This window comes from Copidosoma floridanum, unplaced genomic scaffold (assembly GCF_036245765.1).
Source record: "Copidosoma floridanum isolate Cflo_tuat_1 unplaced genomic scaffold, Cflo_Japanese_pri ptg000001l, whole genome shotgun sequence".
NCBI lineage: Eukaryota > Metazoa > Arthropoda > Insecta > Hymenoptera > Encyrtidae > Copidosoma > Copidosoma floridanum.
Genome location: NW_028321878.1, coordinates 1271320 through 1288927, shown reverse-complemented (window position 1 = coordinate 1288927; position 17608 = coordinate 1271320). Strand labels below are relative to the sequence as shown.

Here is a 17608-nt window from a genome sequence, read left to right as displayed (position 1 = left end):
TAATAATAATAAACCCGTTCACCTCTACTTTCATAAATACTCATAAAACTATTGTAGACTGTTTCTCTTGAGTTTCGAGCTTTTTGACATGCTTCTTTAACAAATTATCCCACTGTAACGCTGTATCTGAATTTTTAGCTTTAAATGGAATAAGCCGGATGAAGCCGTTTTGATAACCCACGGCAAGCCATAAGAAACTCCGAGCATTAGGACTCCATGAAACCTGTAATAATTATAATTTCAACTTAATAAAAATGTTTTTAAGTTTTTTTTATGACGCCAGTATCCGAACAATGTTACAAACCCTATTTACAGCCATAAATGGATACTGTTCTAGTGGCACTTCCTCCATTGCTTCACATGCAAGAGTTTTACGTCTTTGACTTTTTTTTAGAACATACCATTCTTTCTGGAAATTCTAAAAATTAAAATATATTTAATTAATTATATAATTTTCAGAATTTTCTCGATTGTTTTTAAAACGTTTTTTCGATTTAAAAAAAGCTTAATTAATTACATACTGCCATTTTGTCACAAAATTTCAACCCGAAACGATTTTCAACTTCACTGTAAGACAATGACGTGAGGTCACAATCTGTTTTCTTTTTTCGATTTGCTACATTCACATGATTTTCAGATTGTGTGGTGCGCTCTTTTTCATTTTCAAAATCAACGATTTCCACAGAAGATACGATCTACATAGGAAAAAAGCCGGTCATTAAAATGATAATACTTTATATGTTATATGCACGTATGCGCATGTACAGGTTCAACTGAATTCTTACACTATGCAAACGTTTGCGCATCAACGTTTTTTCCATGCTTGCAATGTACAATAATTGATAAGGGAAAATTGCAAGAACTTCACCTGCAAGGGTGCCACATGCAACACTATTTCCAAAATCAGATGCTGATACAGTCTAATGAAAAATGTTTTGATTGATGAAATTTAGACAGTTATTTCTAATGATTATTAAAATTCAATATAATACGTACAAAACTTGGTGAATTAGTTGGTAAAAGGTTGAAAAATTTATAAGTGTAATCTCGAAGCGGCAAGCAGTTCACGTAATTATGTCCATTACTGAGAGTAAAATATTCAAAAGTTAAAAATAAACAATTATCAATTTTAAGTGATCTGTATATTCACTTACTTCAGGGCATCGTCACAAGTGATAATAGAACAACACCAATGGTTCAACCATGCGCCGTCTGAGATGATGCCCTTTTTAAAAGTATTTTTTGGGCTAGTGATATCTTCCAAGTCCCAAAATTTATACAATCTATCCATACTGCCTGTTGCTAAGAATCTGTGATTGTCTTGTGCCACTAAACATACCACTGCAATCAAATTAAGTTATGAAATAAAATTCTTTTACAATACATATTTTCATACTAAGCATAATTACTTGTAACAGCATGTAGATGTGCAGGAAAATGTCTGTATGGCATTAAAAAAGTAGTATTTCCTCTTTTAGTTCTAAGCATCGGAGATTTTGTTACCAAGTTCCAAAGAGCAACATAACCATTAGAAAAGCCAGCAGCAATAACGCTGCAAATTTTAAGTGAAATTTTAATTTTTACTTAATTTTTTTTTAAAGGGAAATTGTCATAAACACTCGCTGTTTTCTAGCTATTTGATAGCCTCGAAAGACATGATTTTTTTAACGTGGAATTAATACTGTTGCCAAAAAACTTAGAAAATCGATAAATTAATTTTTTAAATTAGATTTTTTTTTAATAGCGAGAACTAATGCAACGTCACAACAGTTTTCACGTGTAATTTTACCTATGCCCATCTTCTTTGGTCCATGATAACTTTGTAACTTGCCAAGTTTGTCGTTTATTATCATACATCTGCAAATTTGTGACCAGTACTATAGAAGGCTCCGTATCATAAATAGGATACCTATGAAAAATTCAACAAAATATTTAAAAAAATTTTAAGAATAAAAGTAAGTTTTTAGACTCAACAATTGCGGCTTACTGATTTTGTTGGTTTTCTGTCTTGATAAAGTGTTGGTTCACATGTGGCAGACCTTCTGGAAAAATAAGTGAATAAACACGAATGCTACCATCAGAGCAAGCTGCAGCCAGCAACCCCATTCTTTTAGTTTGATCATCTTTTTCTATAAAACCAGGTAATTTTTCATGTTCATAACATCCAGATGGACACCATTCCATACACCAAACTGTACCTCCTTCGTGTGTAATGGCATAAGCAAGCTTCGGTTTTGTTGCATTTTTATTTCTGTGAATTATTTAATAAAAAAATTGTTATTTAATGCAATATAAATTAAATAATCTATTAACTGATAGATATTATTACTAGCAACTTACTTGTAGTCTAAGAATCCTACATTCCAAATTTGAATAACATTTTTTCCAGAATGTGCTTTTCCTACTGAATATGCTTTGTCCATATTAGTATGAGTACTGACAGCAATGAACTCATTAACATCTTCAGAACACGTCAAATAAGTAGGTATTGGTAACCACGCAATAGCCCAAACAGGTCCTCCAGTGAAAAATGTTGGATTATCTAAAATTACATTGTATATATTACAGTGAACAATTACATAAATAATCATTTATTTTTATTTGAAGTAGTACCTTGAACACATTGACCTTCAAACCTTTTCCATTTCTTCCATTTAGTTTCCGTGTTACTTTTCCGTGTATCAAATACTTTGTTCATGGTAGCCATTGATTCCTCATGTTCCGGTATATAATTCATTCCCTCTTTTGAATCCAATAGTTTAAATACTTTCGGTGTAAATTCATCAAATAAATGAAATTTGTAATTTTGTAATTCACTGTAACATAAATTTAATTTCATAAATTCAATCAAACTCAAGACTAAAAACACTTCTAAATTTAATCAAATGATCCAAAAATACTTACGAGTTCAAGGTCCATATAAAAGCATTATAATATGTTGTAGAATATTTAAAACAATCATCTACGTTTTCGTGTACAAATTTAAACCTTTTGCTGCCTATTAAAAAATTAAAATTAATTTTTAAATGTCCCCGATAAACAGCAGTTCAATAAAAAAAATAAAAAAACAAACAAACCAAACTTACACAAATCTTTATTTTTTTTATATACACTTGATTTAGATGGTTTTTTCCTTGATTCAGATTCAGATTCAGATTCAGATTGTATATTCTCACTTTTGTCGCTATTGGGCTCTTCATCGGACAAAGAAAGATTTGGATCTGCGTTATCTTCTAAAAAATGATTTTCATTTGCATGTTTTACGATTTCAGCTTCCGAAGTTGATTGATATTGACATATTTTACAACAATAGTTCTGAAACAGTACGTAAAAAAAAGATATTTTTAATCAATATTTTTTTTAATTAAATGATGTTGGGTGATGTGCAAAAATTGTTTCAATCCCGTTATGGTAAATAATATACCTTATGAGGTGTAAAATTACAAGTTGAATAATGATTTATCATTTCATCAAGTTCTTTACTCGAAAATTGACATCCAACTTGATTACAACTTGTATTTTGATTATTTAATATTTCCTGTTTCCATTTCTTTAATACGATACCAGGAACTTTTCGCTTTAGAGTTGGGACCTGTATAATATTTTTCTGCAAAATTGAATTGTTAATGCATTTAAAGAATTGTTGTGTTCAAAAATAAATTTATAACTGTAGTTAACTCTTACCAAAGATTTTGAAACTTTTAATGTTTTATCGGTCAAATTATCTTTATCGCCTTTTACTAATTCTGTGATTTCTAATATTTTAACAGTTGCTCTAAAAATATAAAAAAATATCGATTTTTAAAAAAAAGAATACTAGGAGATATGAAATATGTTATTTAAAGTATTACTTTTCAGCAGCCTTCCTTTTTGATTTTTGTCCTGCATCATTTTCTGCGCTTTCTTTTAATGAAACATCAAGTGATAATTTCTTTTGTTCAGCTTGTTGTTTATGAATCCTTTCATGATACTCTAATGACGAAGGTTTAATCATGGCATTACACTCAGGACAAGTAACCATCAATGATCTTATTTCCTAAAAATATATGTGAGAAAAAGACACCATTATATATTACTGTTATTAGTTAAATTAAAATTCAGAGACTTACGTCATCATTTTTTCCACAAAACATTATATGTGATAAATATCCCACGACACTGCGTTTGGTATCTAAGCAATTCTCGCAAATAAGACCTGCCTTTCGTTTTTTAATAGCATTTACTAAAACTTTTTTTAATAACTTCTCGTCGTTATCATAGTTCTAAAAAAAAAATTGATTGTAAAAATTGTCAACTTATGTTATGAGATATGCAACAAATTAAACTTACTGGATTTTCGGTTCCTTCAAGCCACGCTAAATCATTATGTGCTGAAAGATTATGATGGCTCCATAGAGATTTTTTTAATTCTGCATGACATTTTCCACATTTGACCAATACCTATTATATTAGTAAAAAAAATTTTATTAGTGAATAGAGATATAACGAGTCCTTAATACTTGGTTAATCAAATACAATTTAAAAATGTAACATATTTAAAAAGTACAAAAAGAACTGAGAAATGTATATTTAGTAAACAAAAAAGAAAATATAATTTTTTATGCTAAACTTAATGTAAAAAGAACTTACGCTTGAAAGTTTGTTGGATTCTGTAGATGTATCAAGCTTGAGTTTATTAGTTCTTGAGGACCTAGATGATTGTAAACGGTCAGGTACATAATCATTATCACTCTTCTTTTCTTCCCGATTTGTCTTAGGTCTTCCTCTTTTCCTACGTACATTGACCCTTGTGTATTTTTTTTTTTTACATACAACTCTGCTACCTTCACTGGCACTGCTAAGATCATCGGTTACATCTGGTTCACTCATGAAACTCCTATTATCATCTGAATCAGATTTCTGCAGGGTAATTTTTTGTTTGTTTGTCCTGTCACGCAAACTAAATCTTTTTTTCTTGTCTAAAACAAATTGGCAAACCATGTTCAAGTAAGTAGTTGAATTTAAATTTGAATAAACAATAAAAATTAGTAAAAATTTCATAATACCTGCATTAGCTTCGTCACCTTTGCTTGAATCATCAGAAACAATTTCATTTGATTTTAGAGGTCGTCCTCTGCCACTCTTTCGGACGTTTCTTTGATCCATATTCTTGTTTTTTGAATAATCTTCTTCACCTGAATTTTCGTGACTGTCTGAGCAGTCCGGCGATACTGCTGATAGCGAATAGGCCTGTAAGAGCAAAATAAATGTAAAGGTAAGGAAACTCACGGATACCATTTATTAATTTTTATTCTTTTTATGCCAATGGGGCGAAAATAGTTACTATTATTCCGCTAAAATAATTGTGCAAGTACTTATTTACTTACTCACTACACGAGAGCTTGTAAGCCTCAGACCTCAGTAAGTACCACGTGTGTGTTCATTTGTTCAGATGAACTGCACTTGACGTGTCTTGATCGATATTCGATAGTGTGCCCATGTAAGATTTCCACAGAACTTTAACTGTATATCTGTATATGCATTCAATATATAGAAATAGTTCTCTCTGATTCTCTGAAAATGTAAAAATCTTACCTTGGCACACTACCGCCATCTGACGGCAGATACAAGCCCATAAGCTATTAAGGCCCAGCGTTCTGTTATGCGGGTTCAATTTCAATATCGGAACTTTTTCCGATCGTATATGTATAGCTACATATACGATCTAGGGAGAATGTTCCGGGGCATTGCCAAAGACGCGCGAAAATTAAAAATTGTAATATTAATAACACAAGTGCCATCACCCAATGACCAGGGGCGCTAACTGGCCTCTCTATTAAATAATATAGTATTAATTATTAACACAAGCACCTTTCACCCGATGACCCGGGGCGCTTACTGGTCGCTTTATTAAACGATATATATTATTAATTTATAGCACAACGGTCATCTGGAGATAGGTGCTTGTACTGTTAATTAATATTTTATTATTTAATAGAGATACCAGTAAGCGCCCTGGGTCATCGGGTGATAGGCTCTTGTGTTATTTATTAATAATTATTAATTTAATAAATGGATGAGCATAATAGTTACCCGTTTACTAAAATTGATGTATGTACTCTCAAAATTAATAAATACTGTAAAAATATTTGCTGAAAGATCCGAAAACAGGTTATGACGCTTTGTTTTGATTATGCTTTTTGGGCAACGCAAGTAGTTGCATAGCCTACTTATTTTGAGAAAAGCAAGCAGCTTGCCTTTAGATGGCGGATAATAGCTTCCGTACTTGTGCATTGCGTTGGCACGACAAACCTTGTGCCTATGTGTGCTCTTTTTCGTTGTAAAAAACTACATGACTTGTGTGTCTTTTATTTATATTATTAAATAAATATCTTTATTTGTTCTATACTTTGTTGCACTTGGACCTTCTTACCGTTAGTCTGTTACTATATATTTTCATTTTCTTAAGTTAATTACAACAATTCAGAAGTGGGATACAGACTAGAATGAGGCCTGTGGATAAAAAGACAGTGATATTCGCAGTGTGAAGAAAAGAAGAATATTCAGTGTGTACGTGCGTAATTTTTTTTGAGTCAACAGAAAAAAAAATTACATGCAACGGTCAAGCTAGTGTCGCTGTTGTGTTGTTTGTACTTTTTTAAGTACAGTAGTTAGCGCGTGCTGTGTGCTAGGGTTTTTTATTAAAGACTTAACGTCGCGTGCGTAGTAACTGTGTGTAAACTGTGCATGAAAGACGAGCTTGATACTTTCGTAAACAATAACGATTTATTGTACTTTCTACATGGTGAAACCGATAACATGCCTAACAATGGAATTGACCAGTTACAATCGACTCTTGCTGAAATTGAAAGGCTGAAGGCAGGTAGGCTTAGTGATCGCCAGCGTTGAGAAGAAACTTTGGCAACGTCTAATGCGGAGTTACAACGTCTCCGGGAACATCAGCGAGGCGATGACTCTAGTAATTCTCAAGAGTCACAAGCTATTCTTTTCTCTCAAGCAATTATTGCGTTGGGTGATCGTTTGCAAAATCAGTCGCGCGCGGAAAGACCTTTTTTATTGAAAATCCCCTACTACATTCAGTTACGAGTTTTTAATAGCTTGGTAAGGTTTTTTCCCGTACCAGGTCCGTCTAAAACCTAACACGGAAAGACCGAGTTCATTGAAAATCCTCTACTATACTTAGTTATGAGTTTTTCATAGCTTGGTACGGTTTTTTCCCGTACCAAGTCTGTCTAAAACCTACGCTCAAGTATGTTATGTAAAACGTAAACACCTACTGGATACATCTATTTTTCATAGCTACAGTTGGTAAGGGAAAAAACCGTACCACCGTCACTAAATACTTGTACTGATATCTTAAAACCTCTATACTTGGCACGAAATTTAAGACCACTTAAGGTGACACTAAAAATTCTTGTGTTAGTAAGCAACAAATATAACGTTGGTGTAGTATTTCTTACGATCAAATATTGTAGTAGGGGATTTTCAATGATGCGCGGTACCAGTACCGGGACTTCATGAGTCGATTCGCGAGTTTTCCGGGAACGAAGGCCCTGAACGCGCGAGTGCGTGGCTTGTTGACCTTGTAGATTCGAAATTGCTTTTCGGATGGAGTGATGCCGTTGCTTTTAACATCGCAAAGTCTAGATTAAAAGATGGTGCGCTGAAGTGGCTTTTAACAAAGTCAGGGACGGTAACAAGGTTTCCTGAGTTTAGAGAAGCTTTTACGAGTGCATTTACGTAAAAGAATTCTCGGAGTGACAAATTAAAAATGTTGCTAGCACGTGTGCAAGGAGCTCGTGAGCCGTCACAAGATTATGTGTTAGACAAAATTTGGTTGTGTAGTGGTTTGGACTTTTCTGTCAAAGAAATTCGTGATGAAATAGCTTCCGGACTTTTGTCCAAAGATCTTGCTCAGTACGCTTTAAGTAAAAGCTATTCATCAACAGATGCTATGCTATACTCCAAGACTTGGTGAGAGTAATGAAAATTCAAGGAATCCGGCAGGAGCGGGAAATTCATCAAAAGTCCGTGAATCAGAAGCACTGTAATAAGGAGAGTGGAGCTAGCGAGCAGCGTGTGCGGTTACGCATAACGTCCTGTTTGCCATACATTTTAGTGAAGTCAAAATCTGATCGTGGTGAAGGGGAGCTTCATCCCATTCCTCCAGGGCGCCGTCCGTTTGAAATTGTTCATATGGACCACGTTAGTCCTTTTCCTACGTCCTCTAGCGAGAAAACGCATATTTTTCAATTTTTGGTTTGATTGACAATTTAACACGTTTTGTAATGCTTGAACCTGTTTCAAACTGTTCAGCGAAAACTACGGTTCAAGTATGTGAAAAGTTTGTAAATCAGTTTGGTGCACCGGGTCGAATTATTTCAGATAGGGCACGTGTTTTACGTCACATTTGTTCCAGGAATTTTGTTTGAAGCATGGAATCAAACACACTTTAAACTCTTCTAGACATCCCCAGGCTAATGATTTAATCGAGCGAATGAACCAAACTATTATTCCTGCGCTTAAAATTGCTGTTTCGGATAAAGAACAAAAGTGGGACAAAGCTGTAAAGTTAATTGAGCGTAATGTGAATTCTTCTGTTAGCGCGGCAACAGGAAAAACTGCTTTGAATGTTTGTTGGGTTATATTCCTCGATTTGAAGAAGGAGCTTTGAGAGAGTTAACTGAACATTCCGAAAATTATGTTAATCCAACACTCATTCGGAATAAAACACGCGAAAATATTGAGAGTGAGCTTATTGCGTTATAAAGAGGTATTCGATAAAAATCGGCGAAAAGCGCCTGAAATCAAAATTGGAGATATCGTGTTTATGAAGAGAGCTCCTGCATGTGTCCACGGGTTGTTCTACCAATTTACAGCTGTCTTATTTTGGTCCTTTGGTCGTTGTTGAAGTTTATCCAAGTAATACTTACCGTGTAAAATATTTGAATGAAACTCGACGACGTAATTTTGTAACCACAGCTCATACGTTTCAATTAAAAATTTGGACTAGCGACTCTCATCATGAACTCGATGCTTCAATTTCAATGAATGATTTCAAGTTTGATGAAAATTATCCAAATAAAAATGATTCTAATGTAAATGATGTAAATAAAAATGATTCAAGTCCGAATAGCTTACATGAATTTGTTGTAAATGTGAACGTTACGGGTAAAAATATCTGTAGCCATACTGATGATAATTCTAATACTTTTAATCGAGAACGAGATTGTCAAGTTGATGTTAACAAACACGTAAATTCTAGTACTTTTAATCACCCTCAGAGAATCACTCATAAACCTGAAAGGTTTGATGATTAAGTATCTATTGTAATGTATTTTTTTAAATCAAATTTGTATTGAAGGTTTCAGGGACCAAACCATTTAGGATAGCCGATTGTTAAAGATTGCTTTATTAGAAGCGCCATCTTTTGTTCATATTCCTAATCATCCTATGTATCGCGAGCGAAGTAGGTGAAAAGAGATTGAGAGTCAACGTACGGCGTCTCGTACTTTCGTCGTCAGAATTTCGATCACTCTATCACTCACTGCTTGACTCTTGTGCAGTGCGTTAGCACGACAAACCTTGAGCCTGTGTGCGCTCTCTTTTGTTGTAAAAAACCACATGACTTGTGTGTCTTTTATTTATGTTATTAAATAAATATCTTTATTTGTTCTATACTTTGATGCACCTGGACCTTCTTACCGTTAGTCTGTTACTATATATTTTCCTTTTCTTAAGTTAATTATAACAATTATCTGATAAGTGATAACGAAAATCGATTTGTCGTGTCAACTGCAATGTGCAATCCTTCAAAACTCTAAACGCACCATGTATCGAAAAACAACGAAAAAAAAAAACGAAACAATCTGAGGCTTATTTACTTGCTCTCTCTGGTACTAACTACTTCCGCCCTGCGGTTGTATATGGTTAATACTTTTTAAACGTACACGATACTTTAAGTATATTGCAAAATCCAAAATTGTACATTGTCATGCGAATGCATAAGTTAAAAACTCTCGAAAAAAAAAAAATTTTATTTTGCAATGTAACGGATATCGAAATGAGGTCCATAACGGCGCAAAGTGCTTGTGTATATATAAATACAAAATAATCTTAGTGGAGTCTTGTTCAAAAATCATAATTTTTTATACTATGATTGTAATATTAATTGTTTCATACTTACTTTTGAACGTCTGCCTATCTGTTTTATTGGTGTATCATTATGTTCCGAAATTTCTTCAACATTATCTTGACATTCCACATTATTTTCAATCTTGATACTAACATTTTCTAGTTTTGACTTCAAAGTTTCTGCTAAGTTAATGTCACGTGTATCCTCATTAAATTTATCGTCTGGATTATCAAACCTTGACTTTTTTTTGGGTGGCCTTCCTCTTCGTTTTTTTAATGCACTATTTAGAACTTCAGTATTTTTATCAGTATTTAATGTCTCTTCAAATTTAGAATCACATTCTAAATTATTTTCATTTGGCTTTGTTGCTTCATCAATCAATTTTTCTTCATCAGAATCATTACCTAAATCATCATACACAATCTTATCGCTCAGCTTATCATCAGACATTTGACTTTCAGAAACTCTGATTTTTGGTGGTTTTCCTCTTCGTTTTTTTGATGTGCTATTCGGAACTTTGTATTTATCTAATATCTCTTCAGACTTACAAGCATTATTTTCACCTAGCTGAATTGATTCTTGAGTAAATTTTTCTACATTAGAATCGCCACCTAAATCTTTGTTTATTATTATATCAGTAAGCTCATCGTTTGTTACATTATTACTTGTAACTCTGTTTCTTCGTGGTTTTCCCCTCCGTTTTTTTGATGAATCGTTTGAAAGTTGTGTATCTCCATTTGATGTTTCTACAGATTGAGTATTACATCCTAAATTACTTACATTTAGCATTGGAGTTTCACTCATGAATTTGTTTAGATTACAATCATTATCTAAATCATGGCTGACAACCTTATTACTCAACTCATTGTCTGTTGTACTACTATTTGAAACTCTGATTATCGGGGGCCTTCCTCTTCGTTTTTTCAATGTACCATTTGAAACCGTGCTACCTTCATCTGACATCACTTCAGATTTAATAGTATATTCTAAATTATGCTCGTCTTGCTGAGTTGATTCTTTATTGAAGTTTCCTACAAAAGAATCATTACCTGAATCATTGTAGAGTTTGCTGAGTTTAGTGTCTGCTGCATTTTCATACGAAACTCTGACTTTTGGTGGTCTTCCCCTTCGTTTTTTTGGCACACTATTTGTAACTACACTTTCTCCATCTGATGTCACTTCACACTTAATGGTACATACTACATTGTTTTTGTCTTGTCCAATTGGTTCTTCAATAAATTTTTCTACCTTACAATCATTACCTAAATTGTTCGTAGCCTCATTACTGACGTTATTATTTATTATGTTATTAGTTGAAACTCTGGTTTTAGGTGGTCTTCCCCTTCGTTTCTTTGTTATACCATTATGTTCTAATAAATTACCCGTATTTTTATTCAATACCTCGGTACTAGTTTCTAGTACTAATAAACTCAAATTTTCATTAACATTTTCTTCAGAATTTTCAAGAGTATCAGATGGAATTTGGACTTTGTCCAAATAATTGTTTGTTCTTTTTTTTCTGAGTAGTAAGTTCTCCGAGTTATCGTCAATAAGACTGTCTGATTTTACTGACCGTCCTGTTTCTTTTACAAGCATATCACTTTCTCTAGTAGTATTTGCTGTATATTCTATTTTTTTTTCGAACTGTTTTGTAGGATTACTGTGACAGAAATTAATTTTTGAAGCTAAACTCTTATGAATTATTTTATTCGACGATGCTAGATCCTCTGCATTATCATCGCTATATTTGGAATCTTTTCTAGAATAAGATATACTGTAAGTTCTAATAATTTTAGGTACTTTATAATTTATTGTATCATTAAATGACGTATTAACGTCAGAAGACTTTTTTGTTTTATTATTGAGTTCAACAACGTCTATGGAACAATATGACATAGCAGTATCATTTTTAGTTTGATCTGACAATTGATTCACTTGAGATTGTTCCATTGTTTCAGGCAGAGCTTCTGTGCAAGTATTATTTTCGTTCAAACCATTACCTTCCTTTTGATTATCAAGTTTATTAATTTCATCATTACATTTGCTTTTGAAAAAAGATGCCTTAGGATTTTTTTCATAGTTATTCAATATGTTTTTTTGTCTTTGATCTTTATCGTCAGATAATTGTAGTAAATCTGATTTTTTGGTGTCTTCTATTAATTCTTGATCAATTTTGGCAATCTGATTTTTTTTTAATATTACTGATTCATCCATAACATTTTCCAGTTCATCATAAATACTGGTTGAATAACTGGATTTTTCTGGAATGATGTTTTGTGAAAGTTTTGTTTCAAATTGTGAGATTGGTAAATCAGATTCATCAAACACATCCTTTTTTTCAGAACCGAAAGTTTTATTAAGTGCTAAATTAACATTTTCAGACTTATCGCACAGATCGAACGTACTCTTAATACCATCACTCATTATATTTTCGCTATCAGTAGATTTCGAACTAAAACTAGCATCTTTTTGCATTTTAACATCAAACAAATTTGTTGATTTAACATTTTTTATACTTTCATTTTTTAATGTTTTAACATCATCCACACTAGCTGAATTCATAAATTTTGGAGAAGAATTTTTTACATCGATATTTGAAGATTGACATGTTTTTTCATTCATATTTCTAAAATCATTCGTTGAATGAAAATGAGATGATTTACTTGGATCGTTCGTTTTTATTACATTTGTCGTGCATGGTATTTTTTCAAAGTTGACTTCATTTATATTGATATTTGATGTTTCTAGTTCTGATTTTTTTTCCAAGTCTCGTGATGTTATAGATATTGTAGGAATATTTTTTAAATTTGTAGTTAGTTCTTTAGACCCTTTAGGGGTTACTCTACTTGATGTTTTAATAGTAGACAGTACACTGTTTGATAGAGTAATACTATTGTTTTCTAAACTTTCAGTTTGAGATTCACTATTTGTAATTTGGGATTTCAATTTCCGTTTATTGGTGTAAGTTCTTACTATTTTTGTTTTTTCAGTCTTTTCTTCATTTTCTGCAATCCTAGCAAACTGTTCTAAAGAATCATTTTTATTAATTTTAATGATATTGTCACTGGAAATGTTTTCCACATTACAATCACTAAGATTTATGTGATTTAAAATTTGAGATTCAACTGCAACTTTTGTGCTAACAGGTTCGTCTACTATCTCTTCCACAATAAATTCAATTTCCTCATATTCAATATAATCTTTACCATCAGTAGTTTCATTTTCATGCTGTACTTTTCCATGAGAGTTTTCGTTTAAAATAATGTAGTCTAAACTTAATTGATTTTCATCTGGGATCACGGTTGAAGTTGCTTCAGTTTGACTAGTTTGATAAATATCCATACTATCACTTTTTGTGCTCTTATCCTTACATGGATATTTTACATTGATTTGTACACTTTTCTTATCTGCCTTGTCGAGTTGCTTAACATTTTTCGTTTCAGGATCAGTGATTGATTCATCTCTCAAGTCATTACTCTCATTCTTTTGAATTGTTTTTTCTTCATTTTTTTCATAACTACTACAAAAACCTCTGTCCTTTTGTTTTTGTGATTTTTCAAATTTTTCAGTAGAATTATCCTCAGCCTCTATAATTGGTTAGAAATACACAAATAAAATATTACTTTATCCATCAGCATTAAATCCTCCATTTAAATTTTGTTAGGGTGTTCAAAATGTATAAGTATCCCTCATTATAAATTTTAATACCTTCAAAGTTTATATGTATGCATAGTTTTAAAAAATGCACCTTTAATCTCGACAGTTTACATTTCAAATCTTTTTGTATGGTAAGACGCATTTCGTGCTAATTAATATTGTAATAAAACGCAATAAAACGACTGAAATTACGTTACCTGTGAGTTTCTTACTTCGATTAATCAACCCCTTCAGCAACTCTGGAGGTAAAACAAAAACTTTTGTCCCATCACTGCATTTTGGTACAGATTTCATCAGCACCTCTTTAGGGCTTTTATTTATATTTTTATCGCACATTTTTATTATAACAGTAAGATCTGAGTAATACAAAATAAATTTATAACGTTACTATTTATGCTCGTGGATTTGTTAAAAATTGATTCAATAAAAACCAACTCTTCATAGCAAATGATTTTAATATTTACATAATTGCAGTAAAACTCTTAAGTACAGTTAAACCGAACAGTAAAAATACTCTTTATTAGATTATGATAAGAAAACTGTCTAACGAGCTTTTAATGACTAAAGATAAAAATTACGTTTGCACTTCCGTAACGTGATAATGATTGTAAATACACTAATGTTCAGGTTATGTCAATCTAACGCGCGACATGTATATATACACACTACTACACAAAAACAATTGACATGTGTGCAGTGCGCGCAAGCCGCTAATATATATAGGTATAATAATAATAGGTTTTTTACGTTTACGCATTTACGCGAGAACGCAAGTAGGTATAGGGTGCGTTCCGAAAGTCAGATTCACCGCGTAGGTAAATGGCAACGCTGCTGTCACAGATCGTCACATAAGGTAAAGTGACTACTTGAGCTGAGGTGCGAAATGCCAAAACAAATCGCGCTTTTTTCCATAACACCGTCTCTAAAAATCACACATGTGACAGCAGCGTTGCCATTTACGCGGTGAATCTGACTTTCGGAGCGCACCCATAGAGAAATGAAAATGGGCACATTTACTGTGTGGGCACTGGGCAGGCACTGGCAGCGCTGTTTTGTTTCAAACCCATACTCTTTTATGAAGTTTTCAAAATTTACATTTTATATTGATTTACCTAATTCGCACTTCAACTACAAGTTCAATTAAATTCCAACTTTATCATCTCACGTCTATTATGCCTTGTTACGATGAAAATTATTACATGATTTTTTTAATTAATAATTTCATATTATTATGTAAAAACTTTCAAGTATTTGCAGTAAAATTATACCCGTAATAAAAAATGGAAAAAAATAAAAGTGACAGTGACAAAGTGTGGACATGTTTGCTTACTATCCATGATACAACCCCTTGCTTACAAAATGAAAAGTGAAAAACAATTTCGTTAAACAAGTTTTGAGATTACGCGATAAAAGGTGGAAGGGTACAGAAGAGAGTAAGACTGCTTCGCATTGTGTTTTAACGGAGTTGTGAGGATTGTTAGGGTTTAATGTCAGTAGGATTAAATAACTTGACTGGTTTAACAATTCAATTTTCAATAAAAATCTATAATATTTTAATTTATATAAAAAAGACGTTTTTTTAATAAATGCACTTTTATTATCATTTAAGCACATTCATACAATTAAACCATACGCCTGAGAAGTTCATTGATCTTGTCTTCTCTGTTTCCAAAGTCACCGCCCTCAACATAGTGGTTTGTCTTTTTGCGCCAACCTCCAGTCGGTGTGTTCAGCTAAAAAAATTTATTTAATCATCACACATGGCATTAGAATTTTTCGTAACTTTGTTTCAAACTTGCGTCTATTTGCACTAAATCCACATAAGTACGGGGCGTAAGGTTTATATTATTGAAATAAGCTTGATTAAAGGGTTCGTAGCATCCATGTACATTACAATAATACATCCCCTGCAGACCTCTGCAGGTGTTTTCTGTACTATATTATATTTACATATTTACCTGGATTTGGTGTGAATAAACCCAGCATTAATAAAATCTTGTCAAAATAATTATAAATAAAAACTGAACTTCGTTGTATGTAAAAATTTTGTGCGAGGAATACTTTCTTTAGAACTTAGGTTACAGTAACAAAGTAATGGTGTACCTCAAATTTGTTTACGACATAGTAGGAAGTGATACAAATATAAGATTTAAACCACTATGCCTATGTCGAATATTGTGATATATAATATTTAACTATGATTTACCTTAAACGGCCATAAGGAGTTGCTGGCGTACTTAAATTTAGGACCCACGGTGAAGATTTCGTGTATTAAATCTTCAGTACAAATAATGTTCTTACGGCCTGAAATAACGAGTTTTTATTAGATTTTTTAGATTTAAACCGATAAAAAATAATCAATTTTTGCACAAAAACTGTATGAACATTTAGAGTCACAAATTATATCAATGTGTCACGAGTTAAATATTCATTTAATTTTTGATGATATGGAAAGGTACACTAAATGACGAAGTCAATGCACCAATGGAGTCATCAACTTCTGGGTAAAACAAAATTGAAGTGGGATACTTACTTAGCATTTTTTCGATGATAGCATTGCTCGTTATTGGGATTCTTTGCTTGTTAATCTTGGCAAAACCTCTTTTGTATACAAGTTCTCGCACTGATTTCAAATTAGGATATCCCCAAGTGATGTATGGCTCAATAATACGTAGCATATTAATGGTAGCTTTGTTCAATTTGACGAAAACTCCATTATTAATCTGTCGCAATCTGAACAACTGAAGAACTTTACGAACTTTGGGTGCCACTTGGTTAACACTAAAATCAAATAGAAGTTCGTTTATTAAGTGAAAAATAGACAGTAAAAAAAACAATTAATTTTCCAATTGCCAAACATTAGCTTACCCTCGAATACGTATGACAAAAGCCAACTTAGCTTCTCCAGGAATGTAATAATTTCCTTGCTTTTTGGCTTCTCTGATTAATCTAATTTCATCTCGTTCTTTTAGTTTATACTCCTTGGCATAAGACTCTGCTCTTCTGAAAATTGTCTTCCTCTTTTTGTACTTGTTGACACGGCGCTGAAATAAAATAACTCGTTTAATCAGGCACACTCCAAAAAAGACTGACGTATAACAAACTAGCATAAGCACATGTATATTAACAATACCTTGAGGGCAGTCGCTAAACGGGCGGCCTTTGCGGTCTCGCGACGCTTTCTCCTCTTCAGGACCGACTCTGGGACCGCAGGCAACTTCTTGGAGCCCTCTGCAGCTGGTTTGGCTTCCTTAGGTTTACTGTAATACATGAAAAAGATCGTTACAGTGGTTAAGTATCGCTGATGTTTTACTGCTACAACTTCCCAATCTCTTAAAGGTAAAGCTTAACAGACGAAGCTTGTATATTTACGTTCGACTAGACAGCAAAAAATGTCAAGCCATATATTGTTATAGATGATCATTCGAATCAAAACGTAAAAAAAAAAAAAATAATAAAGAATGTTCTAAGAGCATCGCTGTCAAGTGGGGTTACGTTGGCGATTCATTCAACTTGACATTTGTCCGGTTATACGAAAAATATTTGATAACCCGGATAGAATATCACCAACAGAATAACTTTGAACTAATTAAAAAGTACATGATTAAACAAAAACAACGATGTCAATGGATTTTACGAGGAGATAAAAAATTACTTACGCAGTCGGCGCCATCGTGCTTTAGGGAAGGAAAGAATGAACTGGGGCGCCGCGGCGAATATGCGAACAGTGAACGTGAACTAAAGTGTATAGGTATAGTCTATCTTCAAGGATCGAAGTAAGATGACAACACCAACAGCCTATAGTGCACCTGTATC

General features: G+C 32.8%; 2 protein-coding genes across 2 annotated transcripts; both read right to left on the bottom strand.

Moving 5' to 3' along the window:
• Positions 1-40: 40 nt before the first annotated feature.
• On the bottom strand, positions 41-14371 carry LOC106645535 (uncharacterized). Its single transcript, XM_089588458.1, has 23 exons — positions 13990-14371; positions 12799-13722; positions 10187-12600; positions 5046-5229; positions 4630-4958; positions 4330-4440; positions 4110-4262; positions 3852-4036; positions 3685-3775; positions 3425-3607; positions 3087-3315; positions 2905-2998; positions 2614-2816; positions 2341-2542; positions 1988-2251; positions 1790-1909; positions 1410-1552; positions 1155-1341; positions 997-1084; positions 786-920; positions 522-695; positions 305-418; positions 41-223 (listed from the first exon to the last, which is right to left on the bottom strand). The coding sequence occupies exons 1-23, from the start codon at positions 14126-14128 to the stop codon at positions 41-43; spliced, it is 6849 nt and encodes a 2282-aa protein (XP_089444584.1). The 5' UTR covers positions 14129-14371.
• Positions 14372-15316: 945 nt separating this feature from the next.
• RpL7 (ribosomal protein L7) lies at positions 15317-17533 on the bottom strand. The gene is made up of 6 exons (XM_014361433.2): positions 17452-17533; positions 16926-17052; positions 16661-16836; positions 16326-16573; positions 15999-16096; positions 15317-15525 (listed from the first exon to the last, which is right to left on the bottom strand). Exons 1-6 carry the CDS (start codon positions 17463-17465, stop codon positions 15415-15417), a joined length of 774 nt encoding a protein of 257 aa, XP_014216919.2. The 5' UTR covers positions 17466-17533; the 3' UTR covers positions 15317-15414.
• Positions 17534-17608: the final 75 nt, after the last annotated feature.

Bases quoted from the DNA above. Each gene is read 5' to 3' on its own strand.
- LOC106645535 (XM_089588458.1), bottom strand. From the start codon at position 14,128: ATGTGCGATAAAAATATAAATAAAAGCCCTAAAGAGGTGCTGATGAAA. The intron at 4,263-4,329 runs GTAAGTTTAATT...TTTTTTTTTTAG, and splicing joins TTGAAGGAACCGAAAATCCA to AACTATGATAACGACGAGAA. The intron at 3,316-3,424 runs GTATATTATTTA...GTACTGTTTCAG, and splicing joins GTAATTTTACACCTCATAAG to AACTATTGTTGTAAAATATG.
- RpL7 (XM_014361433.2), bottom strand. The intron at 16,574-16,660 runs GTAAGCTAATGT...ATTTGATTTTAG, and splicing joins TTTGTCATACGTATTCGAGG to TGTTAACCAAGTGGCACCCA. The intron at 15,526-15,998 runs GTAAATCATAGT...AAATTTTTTTAG, and splicing joins ACTCCTTATGGCCGTTTAAG to CTGAACACACCGACTGGAGG.